General features: G+C 43.8%; 1 protein-coding gene and 1 long non-coding RNA gene across 4 annotated transcripts in view; one reads left to right on the forward strand and one right to left on the reverse strand.

The window, feature by feature from the left end:
• MIDN (midnolin) overlaps positions 1 to 6,761 on the forward strand; it is a 47,417-nt gene extending 40,656 nt beyond the window's left edge. For all 3 annotated transcript variants that reach the window (XM_087952702.1, XM_087952704.1, XM_087952701.1), the window contains exon 8: positions 5,652 to 6,761. In XM_087952702.1, coding sequence (XP_087808828.1) covers positions 5,652 to 5,914 — 263 coding nt within the window. In that variant the 3' untranslated portion in view covers positions 5,915 to 6,761. The remainder of the gene's footprint in view (positions 1 to 5,651) is intronic.
• The window catches only part of LOC148133542 (uncharacterized), a 726,392-nt gene that overhangs the window by 600,886 nt on the left and 105,076 nt on the right, over positions 1 to 20,430 (reverse strand). The window lies entirely within an intron of this gene.

Below are 20,430 nucleotides of genomic sequence, written 5' to 3' on the forward strand. Positions count from 1 at the left end.
ACAACCCTTCCACCTTCTTTTGCCTCGTTTACTGGTATAGTTGGGAGTGCTGCCATCCCTACCAGTAAAGTAAGTGTGCGGAAGAGGCCCTCTCTGAGCATAGGCAGAGTGCGGTGCCCTTCAGCCATTCTGAAAATATTTTGACTGCCAAAAAAGAAAGGGGTTGAGTGCCAATCATCAGCCTGGGTTGCTTTCAAAAAGGGGAAAGTTAACATTTCCCAGTTAGATATTTACTTGGTAAGAAAGGAGACAGTGACCCTATAACTTGTTGACATCCAAACGTGATTTATTTCCTCCCTCCCTCCCTCCCTCCCTCAAATATAGCTAATTTTCATCCCTTCCGGCATTTAATTTTTTCCCCAGGCAAACTCAGGCCCCTCCACCTACCTCTCTTCTCAAGGATTCATTTTCCTTTCCAGGAGGTGTGAGAGATGGAGACCTCTGGGAGTTGAAGTCCACAAGTCTTAAAGTTGCCAAGTTTGGGGACCTCTGCATTACAGCAATACGGAGGCTTTGGGGAACCCCAAATCCACAGGCTTTCTCACCCCTCCCCCCCCCCAATTGCCAGACATTCCCCAGTTCTGCTTCAATAAACTACATGCGGCCCTCGACCCAGTTGGGACCAGATCTTCCGCCGCTAAGGGATGCAGTTGTTACGTTAGGCCTCTGGTGAGATGAGTTGGAGAAATGCAACAGAGAGGATCTTTGGATCGGTACCCAAATCCTGCAATAGGCAGAGGAGAGATTGAAGGAACAGGCAAAGGAATAACGCACGAATCGGTGTGTTATCTGTGTGTCATCCATTTGTTTTGCACACTGAGGGATGGGGGGGGGGAATGGTCTTCTCAGAAAAGAGACGATTGCACCCAGTGGTGTGCAAAGGCCTTGGAATGCTTTTCTGCTTACTTGAGAGGACAGAGGGTAAAAATGTTTGGAATGGCTGTACAAAGAGATTTGGCAAAGAGGAGAAGGGCCTGGCCCAATGAGGGGGAGGTTGATTTGGGGGGAGGGCTGTATCTGCGGGAAGACTGGTGGGAAGGTTTTGTAGCAGTTCTGAGAATCTGAGCTGGTCAGGGTTATTTCAAGTCGGGAAAAGAGTCCGTTTTCTCTCAGAATATCAGAGTTGGAAGGGAGCTTGGAGGTCTTCTAGTCCAACCCCCTGCTGTACTAGGAAATCCCATACCATTTCGGACAAATGGGTGTCCAATCTCTTCTTAAAAACCTCCAGGGTTGGAGCACCCACAACTTCTAGAGGCAAGTAGTCACTGATGAATTTGTTTCCCAGATTATGCTGGTTTTTTAATCTTTTTTGGGGGGATGGTTTCTAACCATTGGCTCAACTTTACCCTGATCTTCGGCTATAATAAAGATTTGAATTTGAATTCAGTTAAGTTCAACTGATCGATCGGATTTGAGGGTTGTTGGCTTACATGTGCGTAGGGGCCCTACTTTCGTGTTCAAAAGCATGATGGGAATCGTAGTTTGGGGCACTTGCAATCTAGATATTTGAATATTGCTGTTGCTGCTGTTACTCTATTTTGTACGGATTTTGTAAAGCAAAAGGACTGGTAGCATTGTCTCAGTTTCCCAATTCCTGGGGATGCGACAGTGTTTCCCAACCTAACCACTCAGATGCTTGGGCTCCAGTCAGATGGGTCATGGCTGAGAATTCTGGGAGTTGAAGTCCACTCCCCTAGCAGAAGCCCATTTTGGGAACACTATATGACAGGGCCAGATTAAGACTGAGGGGATCCCAATTTAAATCCTCCTGTCCACCATAAAACGGTGGGACCTTGAGTTCTGGCAGAATCTCATCCTGGTCTACCTTGCAGGCTTGTGGCAGACGCCAAAGGAAATTAGAGATCTAGTCCTAGAGTTTCTTGGGGGAGGAAAAAAAAAGTGATCCAATGAAAGCAGAGGTGTGGGGAACGATGGCCCCTTTATGACTTATAGACTTCAATCCCCAGAATCCCTGAGCTGGCCTAGCATAGCGTAACTGGCTCAGGAATTCTGGGACTTGAAGTCCACAAGTCATGAAGAGCCATTGTTTCCCCCACCCCTGAATTAAAATGTCAGTGGAGAGAGAATGAATCCCCTCTTCTCTTCCACCCCCATCCCACTATTTTCCTCAGCCTGTCCACCAAGTCAAGTTTTTTCTCTCTGGGGGCGTTTGCACACTTTGTGGTCTCTTTGGGTGAATTCCTCCAAAATAAATGCCGCCTTCAGCTTCTGTCCTGCCTGTCACCGGTGCAGATTAAAAATGCCCTTTTCTACGCTTTAGGGCATGCGATCAGCTAGTTAATTCTTAATACGCTTGGCTACTTTTCGGGCCTTCCAAAGCTGGCATAAGCGTGGCCGTCCTCACATGCGTGTTTTCCTCCTTTGTCCTGATTCCAGGGCCCGTCACATTCTGACCTTACTTTCTCACTGTCCCTCTGGGGAGACAAAACAAGGTTTTAAATAAGGGCAGAATAAAAAAAAAGAAGAAGAAGGGTGCTCTGTGGCTTCAGGTCTCAGCTTTTAAGCAACACTGAGGTTTAAATTCAGGTAGCCCTTGACTTAACAACCACGATTGATTCCAAAATGTCTGTGGTGAGTTTCACCCCATTTTGCGGCCTTTCGTGCCACAGTTGTTAAGTGAATCATTGCGGTTGTTTAAGATAGCCACAAGGTTGTTGAGTGAATCCGCCTTCCCCGTTGACTTTGCTTGTCAGAAGGTCACAAAAGGTGGATCACATGACACCGCAACCGTCATAACTATGAGTCGGTTGCCAAGTGTCTGAATTTTGATCACATGACCATGAGGTCGCTGCCATGGTCTTAAGCAGAGGTCTCCAACCTTGGCAACTTTAAGACTTGTAGACTTCAACTCCCAGAATTCCTCAGCCAGCAAAGCTAATAATGGCTGGCTGAGGAACTCTGGGAGTTGAAGTCCACAAGTCTTAAAGTTGCCAAGGTTGGGAACCCCTGGTCTTAAATGTAAAAAAAAGAAAAAGCCATAAATCACTTTTCTTTTTAGTGCTGTTGTAACTTTGAATGGTCACTAAACAAACTCTTGTCGAAGGCTACTTATAATGGCAGAATAAGGAGCAGTGGCCTCTTATTTCTGGTTTCAGCGTTTTAGCAAAACCTTCTCCTTTCTGCCTTAAACTCCCACTTTCAAAAATTATATATTGACACAGGAGACCCTGGGAAAGAAAAGTCCATGTCCAAGTGTTGTTTGAGTGGGCTCCACTTTTTTTCTGTCTCCTTTGTGTAAGCGTTCAATTGTTCACCCACCCACGGGCTGCTGAAGCGAGGAGACGAAGAAGAAGAGGAGGAGGAATTTTCTTTCCCAAAAGCATCCCCTTGTCTCAGAAGCTAGGAGTTGGAGTGACTTTGGTTTTCTTTTAAAGAGCGAAGCCATCTAAACCTGGGAAAGGGTCGGAATGAATGCCCAGCACCATTGTTTACCTGCTGTTTCAGCATCCTGACTCTGTTGCTATGGAGACAGTGACCTAAATGGCTGAAAGGCCTAGTGGGCCTTTTGAGTTGCCTGGGAGGGGAATCTCACATGACAGACCAGGCCCTGAGGAAGAAAGTGGCCTGGTTTTAATTTAGTTATCCAGGAGGGGAAGTGGCCAGCCGAGATCGGCTTGTGAAGCTGGCAAGGAGGGGAGCCGAAAGCAAAAAAAAATAATCAAATTTTTGTAACTCTCCTCCAGCAGTTGATGCATGTAGTCTCTCCTCAACTTACAACCACCATTGGAGCCAGAATTTCTGTTACTAAGGAGTCACACCCAATTTGATGTCCTTTTTTTTATTTTTTTTGCCAAGGTGGTTAAGCAAATCACTGCAATTGTTAAGTGAATTACACAGTGGTTAAGCAGATCTAATTTCCCCTAATTGTTGTTGGAAGGAGAAAATGAATTTTGATCATGCGACTGTGGGGATGTTGTGATGGTCATAAGTGTGAGGACTAGCTCTAAGTCCCTTTCTTCAGTGCCCTTGTAACTTTGAATGGTCACTAAACGAATGGTTGTAAGATGAGGACAACAAGTAGTTAGAGGAAGGGCGTTTTGTACTTTTTATTTATTTTGCTTGTTATTTATTTAGCTGTTGCTACACGTACCACATGGGTTAGCTGTGGGCTTCTTCCCTGGGGATCAGCCTTACTAAACTAGGATTATTCCTGTGTCTTGTGGCAAGGAGTTCCACTGAGTGCTTTTGCACTGGGTTAAACAAGTCCCAAGCTTAAGCAACGTAGCTACCGCTTCTTTCCTCCGGCAATTTTAAATAGCTGCCTGCATACAGGGCAAGGCAGTGTGGATAGGTGAAGAATTCTCAAGGAAGACCAGACAGAAAATACGACCAGGATAAGCTAATTCTCCTTTATTGAATCATGAACAGAATCTTTGCACATTTGAAAGTACAATTTTCCCTCCGTCTCCTTTACAACCTGAAAAACTAACCTACCTGAGTTTCTTTCTCTGCCCTAAAATGATATAGCTGCGCGCTAAGCCCTCTCTTATTTGACCATCCCCCTAGGCAGCACCTCTTCACCCTGCCTCCCAGGCCATTGACACAAGGCGTAGCCTTTTAAAGTTTTGCAACCTTTCTAAACTGCATCCTTCGTCTGCTCGCCTTTGAGTCGTATCTGGGGTCAGGACAGTTAGGGAAAGTGAGCTTTTCAATAAAAAAAAAGAATATTTGGAGCTCAGGGTTGAAATGAGGAGTCCTTGGTGCTCTCATTTCATTAGCCAAATTAGGTAGCATCATCAGTGCGTCAAAGTGATGTTTACTGGAAGATCAGGCCAACAGCTAACCTACGTGGCTGGGTTGATGTGAGAACAAAAGTTTAGAACTGACAAGGGAAATATTTCATATCTTCTCCCCTCCAAAGGACACCTGGAAGACACCTGGAGTACAGGAAGAAAAACTTTTTTTTTCTTCCTGTGGGTGGTTTCTATTCCTTGGGCAATGAGAGAGGATGACTGAAATCAAGAATATTTTACTTCCTGATGTGAACCCCGTGGTGAATGAACTTGGTCCGGGCTGGGGGAATGCACCATTGAGGCACCAGAAAGGCAAAGCTGGGAACAAGTCGCCCTGGGTCAGGTCTAGCTAGGAGCTGACACTGCCTTGATGACACATGTAGGAAGTCCTCAACTTATGAACACAGTTAGAACCACATTGCTAAGCAAAGCAATTCTTAAGTGAGCCACCTCCGATTTTTTTTAACAACTTCTTTTGCCACAGCTGTTAAATGAATCACACCGTCATTAAACAAATCCAGCTTCCCTCATTAACTTTGTCAGAAGCTGGCTGGGAAAGTCGCAAACAGTGATCATGTCACACACACACACACACACACACACACCCAACCCCAGGATGTTTCAACTCTCATAAATACAGACTGGTTGCCCAGGACCCAAATTCTAATAGTGTGGCCCTGTTTATGATGGTCGTAAGTATGAATCAAGTCATAAGCCAAAGAAGTGCCGTTGTAATTTTGAACGGACACTAAACAAATGGTTGTAAGTCAAGGACTAAGTATAGTCAATAATTATTATTTTTTTGTCAGTCCTGAAAAGAACAGTGAGTGAGCAACCGGATTTCATCTCAACTCTTCCTTTAACAACCTTCATTTCTCTGTGTCGTCCTGCTTTTAGGTGACCGCTTGCGGCAGACGGAGAACCGTGCCACCCGTTGCAAAGTGGAACGCCTGCAGCTTTTGATGCAGCAAAAAAGGCTGCGCCGGAAGGCGAGGCGGGACGCGCGAGCCCCTTACCACTGGCTGCCCAATCGAAAGTCCAGCCGCACCAGCAGCAACAGCAGCGTTTCCAGCGAAGGCAGCCTTGATCTGGACTTCGAAGATTCAGTTTGGAAACCCGAAGTCAAAGCGGACATGAAATCCGAATTTGTCGTAGCATAAAAAATAATAAACCTTGGGTAGGGGAAATGGCATCTTTTGGGGTGGGCAGGGTGGGGCAAGGGAGTGTTGGGAAAAAAAAAAAGAACTGAAAGACCATTTAGTAATAATTATTAATAATAATAATAATAATACATTTTTTGGGTCCGTGAGAGCAAAGTTTTTGGGTGCTTGATTCTAACACAAGACTGGATTGATGTGGATTGCGTTGAGTGGACCTCGTCTTCAGCTGCACCGAAATGGATCAGCCCAGCCTTGGAACAGTATTTTCTATTTTCAACAAAAAAAAAAACTGTTCTGCTTTTATTTTAAGAACTGAAACAGCTTGGGGGGGCAAAGCAGGCAAATGAGAGACAATTCGGAAAGCAAAATGGCAAACACACTTTTTCGGGGGGGGCGGGGGGGCTGACTTTGATTTCGGAGAGAAGAATCTTCAATGGCTGCCTTAGGGAAAAAAAAAAACGTGTAGAGGGAAAAGCCGAACCCGATCATCGATTGAACGGAAAGAGAGAGAGAGAGAGAGAGAGACGAAGACTTTAACGTTCTGGCTTCCTAATTTTATTTTATCATTGGGGATCGGAGGGCCAAAGCGGAAGGGGCGAACCCACCAACGGTTTGCGTGGGCTGAAAAGCTGCTTCCTCCCCACCCAAGCATTGACAAAGGGGTGTGTGTGTGTTTGAAACTGGAGGCAGGGTTGTCTCTGAACGCTTCCTCCTTTTTTAAAAAACAAAATAATAATTATTATTTTTTATTTGGGTGACTTTTGTGTAACGGGAAGCGCTGTGCATTCTTCAGACTTAAGGGAGGGCCCCAACGGAGGGTGGGTGGGTCAAAAAAGAAAAAAAAGAAGAAGAGAAATGAGGGTGTATGCTTGGTGTGTGTGTGTGCGTGCGCGCACACGTCTATCTGTGTGTGTCTCTTTCCCTTCCTGGATATGTAGCATTTCTGAGTTATTCTTGACTTGTCCAATCTCCCCTTAAGACCCCACTGCTCTCCCCTACTCACTTCCAAGGAGAACAAACCTGGGAGAACGAGACCCCCCAAATTTTGGGGAGGTGTGTGTGTTCTCAATCGATGGAGGAGTGAGAAGGGGATATGGAGTGGGCGACCCAGGCTAAAGGAATACTGTATGCCTGCTGTTTGAGGGCTTCCTCTCTTCACATTGTACAACATGAATGCAAGATACTGCAGGGTTTTTTCCTGTGCATTAAATGTAAGAGGGGGTCTGATCTCGCCTGGTTTTTTTTTGTTTTTTGTTTTAAAGAACCAACAAAGTATGTTACGAGCTAGGCTGACGGGGAGTAAGATTTAAAACCTACCATTGGACAGCTAGAAAGGTGGTTTTTTTAAAAAAAAAAAGTTTGTGCTAATTCTGTTTTTGCCAACTGCACACAAAATTCATCCCTTGGTTCTCCCTGTGGCAGAATTCTCACCTGGTCCCCTTTTGGATTTACCTCATCCATGTTGGGTAGCTGCTGAGAGGGTTTTCTCTTTTTAGCCCCTACAAAATGGCCTGCAATCTTTGATCCTGCCTCCCATGTCCTCCATGAGAAGAGCCAGGCTTTCTGTCCATGCTCAGAGGCCATTTTGCCACGGCATGTACACACAGAAGTCCAAACTACACCCTCTGGTTACAGAGACCAAGTCCTTGTTCTCATCCACTTAAAAAAAATGGGTTTGTGTGTTGTTGTTTTAATTAAGGGACACAAAAGTAATCTCTGGAAATTTAAATGCTAGGGTGTTGGGGTTTTTTTTAGTTGCTGATAGACAATGATCTGAGCCAGTAATTTTTCATAAAGCAGTAGAAATTAGTTCTCATTCTTCTTTGCAGACCTAGCAACCACAAGTACGTTTGTGGATATGTGTGTGTTTGTGTATGTGTGAGATGTTTTGAGTTTCAAAGAAAAAACTGTGTGGAGAATAACTTGGGATCATGCATAGATCCAGCTTTTGAAATTTTGAAATCTCTATGAAAACCTAACAAGGAGGGCCCATGGCTAAGCATCTCTGGGTCGTGATGTGAATATAAACACATGTTTATAAAAAAAATAATATCACAGCTGTCCCTGAAAATGAGGCCAGAGGTTGTAACAGTGACTCATAGCTGGATCTTTTGACAAATCATTTTTGACGACTACATTTCCCATGAATTTCTTTCTAGGTTCCCCAACCTACAGTAAACTTAGATTTATGAGAAGAGAAGGCTACAATAACTTTGTCTCTCTAAGAGCAAATAGGCAATTCCTGACTTGCCTTGTGACCAACACGGTTGGCTCACTTACCCTTCTTAAGATGCTGGATTGCGTTTTTCACAATTGATGAAGCTAGTACAAGTTTTCCATTGCCTCTTCCTTTAAACTTCGAAGCCATTTTTGGTCCGTCCGTCCATCCATCTAGGCTGAAGAGAAAGATGAGAATTCAAGGCAAGGTTTTGTTTCCTTTTATCATTTTTCTCTTGATTATCCACCATTCCCATCTCTTTATGCAAACCTTTTCCCATAGTTCAGGTAATCTGAGAGATGTTGTGGTACAGTAGAAAAAAGACACACATCTCCATCCATAGCTAGCTAGCTTCATCCTCTGCCTGTAACACTACTAAGTACCTAATGTTAATTCCCCCCTCCCTTTTAAAAAAAGGATAACCAAAAACAGGATAAATCTCTGAAGCGAATGCCATTTTTTAAAAAAAGTTTTCCTATCAATTACTCCACTATCTTCCCTCTCGTGTCTTCTCTTTAGTTTGTGCCAAATTTGCACCTGCTCTTGAAATAAACTTTTTCAGTGGTTGGTGCCTTAAAGCGAGGCTGAGACCAAGAGGCGTTCTCAAAAGAAAAGTCCTTGAGAGGTTGAAGCTGGGAATATTCTCAGTTTTCCCCTTTTGGGGGGGAAAATGCACAAAACTTTTTGTAGCTCAGTGGAAATATTCTTGCCTGTTCAAACTATGTGCCGTTCTGTGTCCGTTAACTTCTTGTTTTCCTCCATCTGTTAACTATGGAGATTTGTGATTAGAGACTAGTCAACTCTTCTGGCTAAGTTTGATTAAACTTGGTTTTCAGTTCACCACTCAACTTCGGGGGGGGAGGATAGGGTCTTCTAAGAGGGGGGCAAACTTTGCATTGGAGTTTGGGTACGATTTGGCAGCATTTCATGCTTAGAAGTCAGGTTGAAGATATGGCCGCCTCTCCTTTGTACTTGTAACTTCCAAATGACTCCATTTATATTTCTCTCTGTTGGTCGCCCCAACCTTGTGTTTAGCAAAAATCCAGGGTAACCCCTTCATCTCATGTTTTGCTTGTATTTTAAGACAAGTGCCCAGCTCTTCACTTTCCCCATCCTCAGGCCACCCAAAATTTGCATCCCTTTCTGGAACTTTCTTGCCAACTAAGGGAAGTGGGCAACCACGCCCCCTCTGGTCAAATTGTGTCATTACACTTCCTCTTTTCTTTCCCCTAGATGTGAAATTTCCTTTGTATGTGATGCTGTAGCGGGATTTTTTTTAAAAGGTTTTTAAAATGTTTTTTTTAAAGTGTGTATTTAAATGTACTACTTTTTTGTATGATGTGTGAGTGTATATTATCCTTACTTCCTGCCCCTCCCTAATTCATCCAATTTTTTTCCATTTGTCACCTCGGGGGATTAGCTTTCTTTCACCCCATGCTGAACGTTTAGGTAACAGCAAAAATGAATCTCAGAAGCATTATTTAAAAATAAATAAATAAAGGTCCTCCTGTATGTGTGATTTGAAAGAATGTTTGGGGGGGGCGCAAGGGGAAAACGCATAGACTTGTTTTATCACCTCATTTAAGTTACCTGTATTAAAAAAAACTTTTAAAATGGTTTAAAAAATAATAAACACAAAATAAAGATTGCTTGAGCCACACATGGGTTGTAGACTAAATGATTCTCTTTCGTTTTGGAATCAAAACTCTATGAAAGCGAAGGAAAAACCATTTTTAACTCCAGTTGTTTTTCTGTGGTTTGGTTTGTTCACAAACATGCAAACATAAGCGTGTTTGAGGCAATTGTGCCTCATTTCCAATTTTCTCCCCAAGGCTCTGCATATGATAAGGAAAGCATATGTGATCTGGAAACAAATTTCCTTTTCTACAAGTTTCCCCCTGATGATTCAGCTAGCAATGATGTATGTTTGTTTTTTATTTCTTTACATCCCACCTTTATTATTTTTATAAATAACTCAAGGTGGTGAAAATAACCTTCAATTTTCCCCACAACAGCCCTTTGAGATGAGTTGGGTTGAGAGAAAATGATGGTACAGTTACTCAGCTGGCTTTTGTGCCTAAGGTGGGACTTCTTGTAGTTAGTTGCGAAGTCGTGTCCAACCCGTCGTGACCCCATGGACAGTGTTCCTCCAGGCCTTCCTGTCCTCTACCATCCTCTGGAGTCCATTTAAGCTCACGCCGACTCCCTCAGTGAACTCCCTCCAGCCACCTCATTCTCTGTCGTCCCCTTCTTCTATTGCCCTCAATTGTTCTCAGCATGAGCCTCTTCTCCAGGGAGTCCTTCCTTCTCATTAGATGGCCTTTGAGTTTCATCTTCAGGATCTGGCCTTCTAAAAAGCAGTCAGGGTTGATCTCTGGGGCTGATCGGTTTGATCGCCTTGCAGTCCAAGGGACTTTAGGAGTCTTCTCCAGCACCATAGTTCAAAGGCCTCCATTCTTTGGCAGTCAGCCTTATGGTCCAACTAGGTGGGACCAGAACTCACCATCTCTTAGTGATTGGCCCAAAGATACCCAGCCGGCTATCATGCCTAAGACAGGACTAGAACTCAATCACCTAGTTTCTAACCTGGATTGGAGCCTTAGACACCGGACCAAACTAACTCTAATTTCCAATATATTTGTAATTTCCAACTAATGTTGGAAATGGGAGCATTGGATTTTGGCTTGGACTCAAAATGGAAGTCTGTGATTCATTCTCGCACTTGATCCGCTGAAATTAAAGCCCCTCTTGGGATCTTCCTTGAAGCCAAGTAAATATACTTTCCACCGGTCCTCACATTGTGCTTAATATTGCGTTGTCAATACTACAGTATCCTGTTTGGATGAGCAAAATTGTTGCTCTTAAATTGCTTATGTGGGGTAATTCCAGGGCAGCAACTGATGGATTCCTGCCCATCCTTTCCCTCCGGGTCCACGTTACCCACCAGTAGCCCAAGCTGGCTCCAGAACATCTGGTGGGTCTTTAAGACTTGTGGACTTCAACTCCCAGAATTCTCCAGCCAGCCTAGATGCTTCAGAAAAATAGCATGGAACCTGCTAGCAGTCACCATACCATGGGCCAAGTGGTTTCTTCTTGCAGCAGACAAAGGTGATGATTTCAGAAAAAATATGTTCCCCTGTTGTCCTTTTCTAAATATCAATGTCTTCTATTCAACTGACCACTCTGCTGGAGAAATAGCTTCCTGCTGCTACTTCTTTCTTTTTCTCCATTAGAACCAATGGTGACAGGCACACTACTGGAAAGTGATAGTTGCCCTGGACTACCTCCTCCTCCTCCTCTCTTCTGTTTCCTTCTTCTCCTCCCCCACTTCTTCTCTTTCGCTTCCTCCTGTTTTTCTTCCTCCTCCCCCCTCTCCTCTTCTCCTTCTACTCTGATTCCTCCTCCTCCCTCTCCTTTCCTTTTTCTCCTCCCCCTTTCCTCCTCCTTTTCCTCTTCCTCCTCCACTTCCTTTCCCTTTCCTTCTCCTCCCCCTTCTTTTTCCCTCCCCCTCTCCTTTTTCTTCTTCTCTTCCTCCTCCCCTCTTCCTTTTCCTTCTCCCCTCTTCCTCCTCCCTCTCTTTCTCTTTATCCTTCTACTAGGTTTCTTTCTTCCTCTCCTTTTTCTCCTCCCCTCTTCCTCCTCCACCTCCTCTCCCTTTCCTTCTCCTCCCTCTCCTTTTCCTTCTTCTCTTCCCCTTCTTTTCTCCCCCTCCACTCCTTTTCCTCCTCCTCTTCCTTTTCTCTTTCTGTTCCTCTCCTTTTCCTTCTCTTCCTCCCCTTCCTCCTCCTTTCCTCTTTCTCCTTCTTCCCCCTCCCTCCTCCTCCCTCCCCTCTTCTCCTCCTTCTGCATTTTTCCTTTTATGACGCTGCCACATAAGGCCTTCCCCACCCCCCACCCCGTAACCTTTGCATTTCGCAACTCTTTCCACAACTCTGTCTTCCCCCTGGGACCTCATGCTCTGGGACTGTCTCTACCATTCCGGAGGGAGAGTGGAAATGAGGCAAGCGCAATTAAAACCAGGGGAAAGGAGACTTCTGTTGCAAGTGGTTTCCTAGAGACATTAGCCATTAGTTCTTCCTAGAATGAAATCTTCTAGATGTTCCCCACGCCTCAAAGGTTGGTGTGACAGCACCCCCAGTTAAAAAATAAAAAAATAAAAGAGCGAATACCCAGAAAATTATGGGGCAGAGCCATTTAGATCTGTGGCAGGGTAAGATAGTTGTAGAAGGTGATGAAGCCCAGTCTCCTCTTTCGGTTCAAAGTTCAACTCTGGGCTCTTTCTCAAATGCAGGTTTCTAGTCCTTAATGTTTTTCCAACTACTAAGCTGGAATAATTTTAGGTAAGATGTCAGCTGCCCCTGTAGAAACAGAAGCCTGGAAACAGAGCTATTTTCCGGTCAAGCAATTTTGAATTTCCCAGCCTTGCCCAATCTCTTTTTAAGTTCCCCTGGGACCATTTTAGTTTTCCCGGAAAGGCCTGTTTACATGTTAACATGGCAAGTCACTGGAAGCTGGACCTCTGATCTGCTTGGTTCCACCTCTTGGGTGAAAACCTTTGCAATCCCAAAAAAAGGAGAATATTTGCAGTGCAATGTTGAAATGAGAGGGTCCTTGGTGTTCTTTCAGCCTGGTTGTTTGCTTGCAGATGTTTCACAACCCAAACTAGGTAACATCATCAGTTACTAACCCTGACGATGTTGCCTAGTTTGGGTCGTGAAACGTCTGCAAGGAAAAAAAATCTATGGAGAATCTTGTTTTTTTTCTTTGAAGACGTTTCACTTCTCATCCAAGAAGCTTCTTCAGCTCTGACTGGATGGTGGGGAATGGAAGGATTTCTGGAGAAAAAATTGCAGACTACAGGAACATTTGCACCACTCAGGCAACCCTAAGGACACAGATAAACCTCCAAGTGGCCTCAACGGCTCTCTGAAAGGATGCAAACAACCAGCTGTCTGCAAGGAATATAAATCCTTCCATTCCCCACTGAAGAAACGTCTTGGATGAGAAGCGGAACGCCTTAGAAGAAAAAACAAGAAAAGTCCAGTTGCCACCTGAAAAAGCACTTTTGGGTCTCCAAGAAAACAACTGTGCTCAGAGATCACCAAGGACCCCTCACCTCTGCAGGCTCCTCTACACAAAGTGAAGAAGGAGAAGAAGAAGAAGAAGAAGAGAAGAAGAAGAAGAGGAGGAGGAGGAGGAGGAGGAGGAGGAGGAGGAGGAGGAGGAGGAGGGAGGAGGAGGAGGAGGAGGAGGGGGGAGGAGGAGGAGAGAAGAAGAAGAAGAAGAAGAAGAAGAAGAAGAAGAAGAAGAAGAAGAAGAAGAGAAGAAGAAGAAGAAGAAGAAGAAGAAGAAGAAGAAGAAGAAGAAGAAGAAGAAGAAGAAGAGAAGAAGAAGAAGAAGAGGAAGGAAGGGAGGAGGAAGGAGGGGAAGGAGGGGAGAAGAAGAAGAAGAAGAAGAGGAGGGAGGAGGAGAGAAGAGGAGAAGAAGAAGAAGAAGAAGAAGAAGAAGAAGAAGAAGAAGAAGAAGAAGAAGAAGAAGAAGAAGAAGAGAAGAAGAGAAGAAGAAGAAGAAGAAGAAGAAGAAGAAGAAACATTTTGTGAGCTGTTTTTCTATTTGCCGGGAGAGAAATCTCCACAGTCTTCCAACATTCTGAGGTTTGCACGACAGCAATTTTGCTCCTGGGTTTTTTATCTAATTAAGCCAGGCTGCCAGGAAGGCGAAAACAAGAGGATGAGGGAGGCCCCTCCACTGATTCTTACCAAACAGGGAAATGGCTTTAACCCACACGCCCAGGAGGCAAGCATAACGGTCTAATAATTGTTTTTCCAAGTCTGCTGAAAAAAACAAGCACATCAGGGATGGATGATTAGGCAGGAAACCCTACACCATTTCAGACAAATGGTTGTCCATTCTCTTCTTAAAAACTTCGAGTGTTGGAGCAATTACAACTTCTGGAGACAAGTTGTTCCACTCATTTTTTAAAAAAAATGCAAACAAAACTTAGCATTCTGCGTTAATGCCGATCGTTGTAGGTCAATCGACCAATCAGGGTTAACAAGCCATTGATTAGTCCAATATGTGAACCTGGGCAATTTTTATTTTCGCTGGTTGGCAAATTTTCAAGGCAAGGAATGGCGGCTGTCTGTCATCTGCTCTCCAAGCTCCAAATTTTTAATTGATGAATGACATGCCCTCAAGGATCTTGACAGACTTGAACATTGGGCTCTATCTAACAAAATGAAATTCAGTGGTGAAAAAAGTAAGGTTCTACATTTAGGCAAGAAAAATTGAAGGCACAGGTACTACTTTGCTCAATAGTAGTAACTGTGAGAGAGATCTTGGAGTCCTAGTGGACAGCCATTTAAATATGAGTCAGCCGTGTGCAGCAGCTGCCAAAAAAGCCAACACAGTTCTAGGCTGCATAAACAGAGGGATAGAATCAAGATCACTTGAAGTGTTAATGCCACTTTGTAAGGCCTTAGTAAGGCCACACTTGGAATCCTGCATCCAGGTTTGGTCACCACGATGTAGAAAATATGTTGAGACTCTAGAAAGAGTGCAGAGAAGAGCAACAAAGAGGATTAGGGGACTGGAGGCTAAAACATATGAAGAACAGTTGCAGGAACTGAGTATATCTAGTCTAATGAAAAGAAGGACTAGGGGAGACATGATAGCAGTCTTCTAGTATCTCAGGGGCTGCCCCAAAGAAGAGGGAGTCAAGCTATTCTGCAAAGCACCAGAAGGCAAGAAAAAGAAGCAATGGATGGAAACTAATCAAGGAGAGAAGCAACTTAGAACTATGGAGAAACTTCCTGACAGTTAGAGCAATTAATCAGTGGAACAATTTGCCTCCAGAAGTTGTGAATGCTGCAACACTGGAAAGTTTTAAAAAAGATGTTGGAAAACCATTTGTCTGAAGTGGTGTGGGGTTTCCTGCCTAGGCAGGGGGTTGGACTAGAAGACCTCCAAGGTCCCTTCCAACTCTGTTATTCTATTCTATTCTATTCTATTCTATTCTATTCTATTCTATTCCTTATTCCTTATTCTATTCCTTATTCTATTCTATTCTATTCTATTCTATTCTATTCTATTCTATTCTATTCTATTCTATTCCTTATTCCTTATTCCTTATTCCTTATTCCTTATTCCCTATTCTATTCTATTCTATTCCTTATTCCTTATTCCCTATTCTATTCTATTCTATTCTATTCTATTCTATTCTATTCTATTCTATTCTATTCCTTGTTCCCTATTCTATTCTATTCCTTATTCCCTATTCTATTCTATTCTATTCTATTCTATTCTATTTGTTTTTGATTCCTATCAAAAATCATACAGACTTTCTCCAGTGCTTAAGACCACAACTGAGCCCTGAATTTTTGTTGCTAAGTAAGTTTTGCCCTATTGTGCAGCCTTTCTTGCCACAGTTGTTAAGTGAATCAGTGCATGTCTATGGAGATTCTCAGTCATCCAGGTCATGGTTGTCCCAAAGGTGCTTTGTCAAGAGGCAACTGGACTTTCCCTCAGAGCTGGAGAAGCTTCTTGGATGAGAAGTGAAATGTCTTCAAAGAAAAACCAAAAAGTCCAGTTGTCTCTTGAAAAAGCACCTTTGGGGTGAATCACTGCAGTTGTTACGTTAGACACATGGTTGTAAAGTGAATCTGGCTTCCCCATTGACTTTGCTTGTCAGAAGGTTGGAAAAGGTGATCAAACGACCCTTGGACATTTCAACCATCATAAAACCATGCCAGTTGCCAAGCCTCCGAATGTTGATCACGTGACCATGGGGATGTTGCAACAGTCGTGTGAGAAATGGTCACAAGTCACTTTTTTTAGTACCGTTGTAAGTTTGAACGGTCACTAAATGAATGGTTGTAAGTCAACTTGTACTATGAATTATCACAGGAATGTTCATGGGTTTTGTCGACCATGTAAGATACAACCAAGTTAGCTCTCTTCTGGTCCCGTAAATTAACTCACCTCATCCGGTAGCATCCAAGAGGGAGGCCTTGTTCTCTGGAACGGCATCTCTAGAGGTTGATGTCCCCCTTCCCATTAGGCCAGAAAAATGTTTCTCAACCTTAACCATTTTAAGATGGATGGGCTTCAGCTCCCACTGGGCTATTCTGGGAATTGAAGTCCACCCATCTTAAAATGGCCAAGGTTAGGAAACCCTGGCCTAGAAATTTGATAAGTAAATAAATATATTACAGACCCCTCACATCCCGGACATAAGCTGTTTCAACTCCTTCCCTCAAAACGACGCTATAGAGCCCTGCACACCAGAACAACTAGACACAAGGACAGTTTTCCTCCGAACGCCATCACTCTGCTAAACAAATAATTCCCTCAACACTGTCCAACTATTTACTAATTCTGCATTACTATTACTATTAATCCTCTCATCCTTCCTTTCACCCATCTCCTCCCGCTTATGATTATATGGCTGTAACTTTGTTGCTTGTATCGTATTTTTATTGACTTTTCCTAGTATGATTTGATTGCTTATTGTACCCTATGACTATCATTAAGTGTTGGACCTTATGACTCTTGACTCTTGACGAATGTATCTTTTCTTTTATGTTCACTGAGAGCATTTGCACCAAGACAAATTCCTTGTGTGTCCAATCTCACTTGGCCAATCAAGAATTCTATTCTATTCTATTCTATTCTATTCTATTCTATTCTATTCTATTCTATTCTATTCTATTCTATTCTCTATTCTATTCTCTTTGAGGACAGCTATCAAACTTTCCCTTCTTTGCTTAGAAAACAGATTTCCTCTCTTTTTTGTTCCATGCACAGAAGAGACGTTTTCCAGATGCCCCTACAATTTCTCCGACCTTTCTTGAGGGATTTTCCAATTTGTGTCTTTTTGGGAAATCTATCCGTAATGAAGTCCAGGATTCCAGCTCCAGCTTAGTCAACCCCAAATGGACTAGAATTAACCTGTGATGTCTGTCCCACAGATAGCAGTATTCCAGTATTTGAGAGGCTGCCACAAAGAAGAGGGAGTCAATTTATTTTCCAGAGCACAAGAGGGCAGGAGACTTAACAATGGATGGAAACTAATCAAAGAGAGAAGCAACCTGGAATTCAGGAGAAACTTCCTAACAGGGAGGACAATTAGCCAGGGGAACAGAAGTTGCCTTCAGAAGTTGTGGGTGCTTCATCACTGGAGGTTTTGAAGAAGAGACTGGACAGTCAGTTGTAGGAGAATGGTGTAGGATCTCCTGCTTGAGCAAGGGGCTGGACTAGAAGACCTCCATGGTCCCTTCCAGCTCTATTCTGACTCTGATTCTGATTCATATTCATTATTGCCTCTCAGCAGCCAGTCTTTCAGATTTGCTGCAAGGAGATATCCACATGGCCAGAGGTTCAGGTACTCCTTGACTTATGACCACAATGGAGCACAAAATTTCTGTCATTAAATGAGATAGTTGTCAAGGGACTTTGGGCCCATTTTACCATCTTTCTTGACACGGTTTTTAAGTGAATCGGTGCAATCATTCAGTTAGTAACACGGTTGTGAAGTGAATCTGGCTTCCCCATCGACGTTGCTTGTCAGAAAGTCGCAAAAGGGGAATCACATGATTCCCCACACACACACCGTCATAAATATGAATCCGTTGTAAAGCAGCTGAATTTTGATCACGTGACCCTGGGGACGCTACAAAGGTTATGTGAAAAATGGTTGTGTCACTTTTTTTCGGTTCTGTTGTAACTTCAAACAAGTCATTAAATGAATTGTTGCAAGACCTCCTATTAAAACCCGCACAATGTTTGTGGTGTCTTAAAGGATCAATGTGGAACCAGCCTGTTTGAACTGTTTATGATTCATGTCTTTTGAAACTTCGCAGAGTCGGTGGCTTTAGTCACCAAGTTCAGCGTGCGTCATGACAGCCCCACAAAATACTATCAGGGGCCTAGTTCAGCTTAATTTGTATAACATCGTGGTCCCAAACAGGGGTGACTAATTTGTGGTTCTGTTGTGTTGTATCCGCCTAGTCAGGGTGGTTCCCTTTGCTATGGGAACCTGGGCAGTTGGATAAGTACACTAAATTGTTATTTGTGGTTTAGTACAGGGGTCTCCAACCTTGGCAACTTTAAGACTTGTGGACTTCAACTCCCAGAGTTCTCCAGCCATTCTGGGAGTTGTAGTCCCTACCTCTTCAAACGGCCAAGGTTGAGAAACACTGATCTAGAAGAAGGCGTCCCATTTGCCAACTAGGTTTCTAAAAACATCAAACCCTCAGCTACAAGTAGGCCTTGACTTCTGATCATGAGAAATCCAGTCATAAGTCATTATGGTCATACATCAAAGCATCTACATGATTGGAAGTAATTTCCGGGTCATTTTCACAATGGTTATTAAGCCCAACACAGCTGTTGTTAAGTGAACCCATTCATTTCAATGGCCGTTTTTTTTTTTTTTTTTTGCTGAAAACTAGCAAAACACCTTGCACATCGCAGTCATGTGACCACAGACCAACCTGCTGACCTGCCCAACATGCAGTCACATGACCATGTAGAGGCATGACAACCATTTTAACAGATAACAGGTAATCAGAGTTGGAAGGGACCTTGTAGGTCATCTAGTCCAACCCCATGCCCAAACGGGAGACCCTACACCATTTCTGACAAATGGCAGTCTGTTGTGGTTCACCGGCAGCAGGTGAGGACGGCAGAGGTCTCTGATAGTGAGGACTCGGACAAAGGGGCCTGTGTGTGATGCAGGGATGGGGCCAGGACTATCGGAGAGTGGGATGCTGTCTTCGGAGATTGTGGAGTCTGGCAGCAGTGACAAAGAGAACCTGCATGCAGGGTTGCTCGAAGGAAAGAGCATCTGAAGCAGCAAGGATGACTCCGGGGAGTAAGGCTGGGAGGTGATTGCCCCTCCCATAAGGGATAAAAACCAGCCCTTGGAGATGTGTTCTTTGCAGGAAGCAAAGAATTTCTTTAGACTCATAGTCCTAGTTGAAGCCCTGCTTACTTCAGTTTGTTTTTGAAACTTCTATCGGTGGATATTTAATCAGTAATTAGTCTTCTGTTCTTGGCAGCCTTCTGTAACCTTGAAAGAGCTTGCTTTTGTTATCGGACAATTAGTTTTAAATGTTTCTTGGCTGGGAATGCGCTGAATTCCTAGCACTGCATTAAAAAAAGGTTTGCTTTTATACACAGTTTGTGTTTGTTTAATTTGAACAAACTAAACTTTGTCCAATCAGTATCAGAACACTGTCCAATCTCTTCTTGAAATGAGGGCTGGAGGTATATTAGGCCCTGAAATAGCTCTCTTAAATCTGCCTTCACTAAAAAGAATTTGGGGATCATTAAGATAGAAGGACATATAATCAGATATGCAGAAAATATGCACATTGGGTTTTTTTTCCTCCCCTCTCAAATATTGTAGTGGTTTCTCAACCTCCCCAACTTTAAGATGTGGTTGACTTGGGAATTCTGGGAGTTGAAGTCCACGGCTCTTAAAGAGGCCAAGGTTGGAAAACAACTGAATTAAAAGGAGCAGAACTGGATAAAGTCTACTGGAATAATGTTCCAAGCGGGTAGAAGACAACATGGGAAGAATTGCACTAAATCCTGCAGTTTTAACTCGATTTCAAGATCGGAACAGATCCTTTTTCAGTACTGTGGCATAGCTGGGGGTCCCAGGTCATCTGGAGAAGGAATTGTTTGGGCTGATCCCAAGAGGAGATCTAGTGGTGGAGGAAAGAAAGAGAAGGGAACCCAGAGTAGTAGTTTCTCGTCCCCTTCGTCACCGGAGGCCTCAGGCAGCAGGGCTGTGGGTGGGACAACACATTAAGTCTGAAAGCCGCGTGAAGGATGAGGACAGGAAGAGCCGTGGTTCTTTTTCTGGGAAATAAGACACCCGTATTTCCTTGCTTTGGTTGTCAGGGGTTCAGTGCTTGTTACTTGCCCTCTGTGAACTACAGAAGGTTTCAGAGGTTGAGAAATGGCGCACTGTGGCTCTCGGGGTATTTCGACAAAACTTCTTGCCCGCCTCTTAGGAGAGGAAGAGACAACGGCTGCTGCGTAATATCCAGAGCAGCTGATTTCAAGAGAAAGGAGGGGAGGGGAGGAGGAGGAGAGAGGAGGAGGGGGAGGATAAGGAGGAAGAGGAGGGGAAAGAAAAAAGGAGAGAGAGGAGGAGGAGGAGGAGGAGGAGGAGGGGAGAGGAAGAGGAAGAGGAAGAAGAAAGAAGGAGGGAGAGGAGGGGAGGAGGGGAAGGGAAGAAGGAGGAGGAAGAGGAGGAGGAGAGGGAGGAAGAGGAGGAGGAAGAGGA

The sequence above is a fragment of the Notechis scutatus genome, chromosome 1, assembly GCF_049901735.1.
Source record: "Notechis scutatus isolate UNSWTSFEM ecotype Mainland chromosome 1, rNotScu1.2, whole genome shotgun sequence".
Classification (NCBI taxonomy): domain Eukaryota; kingdom Metazoa; phylum Chordata; class Lepidosauria; order Squamata; family Elapidae; genus Notechis; species Notechis scutatus.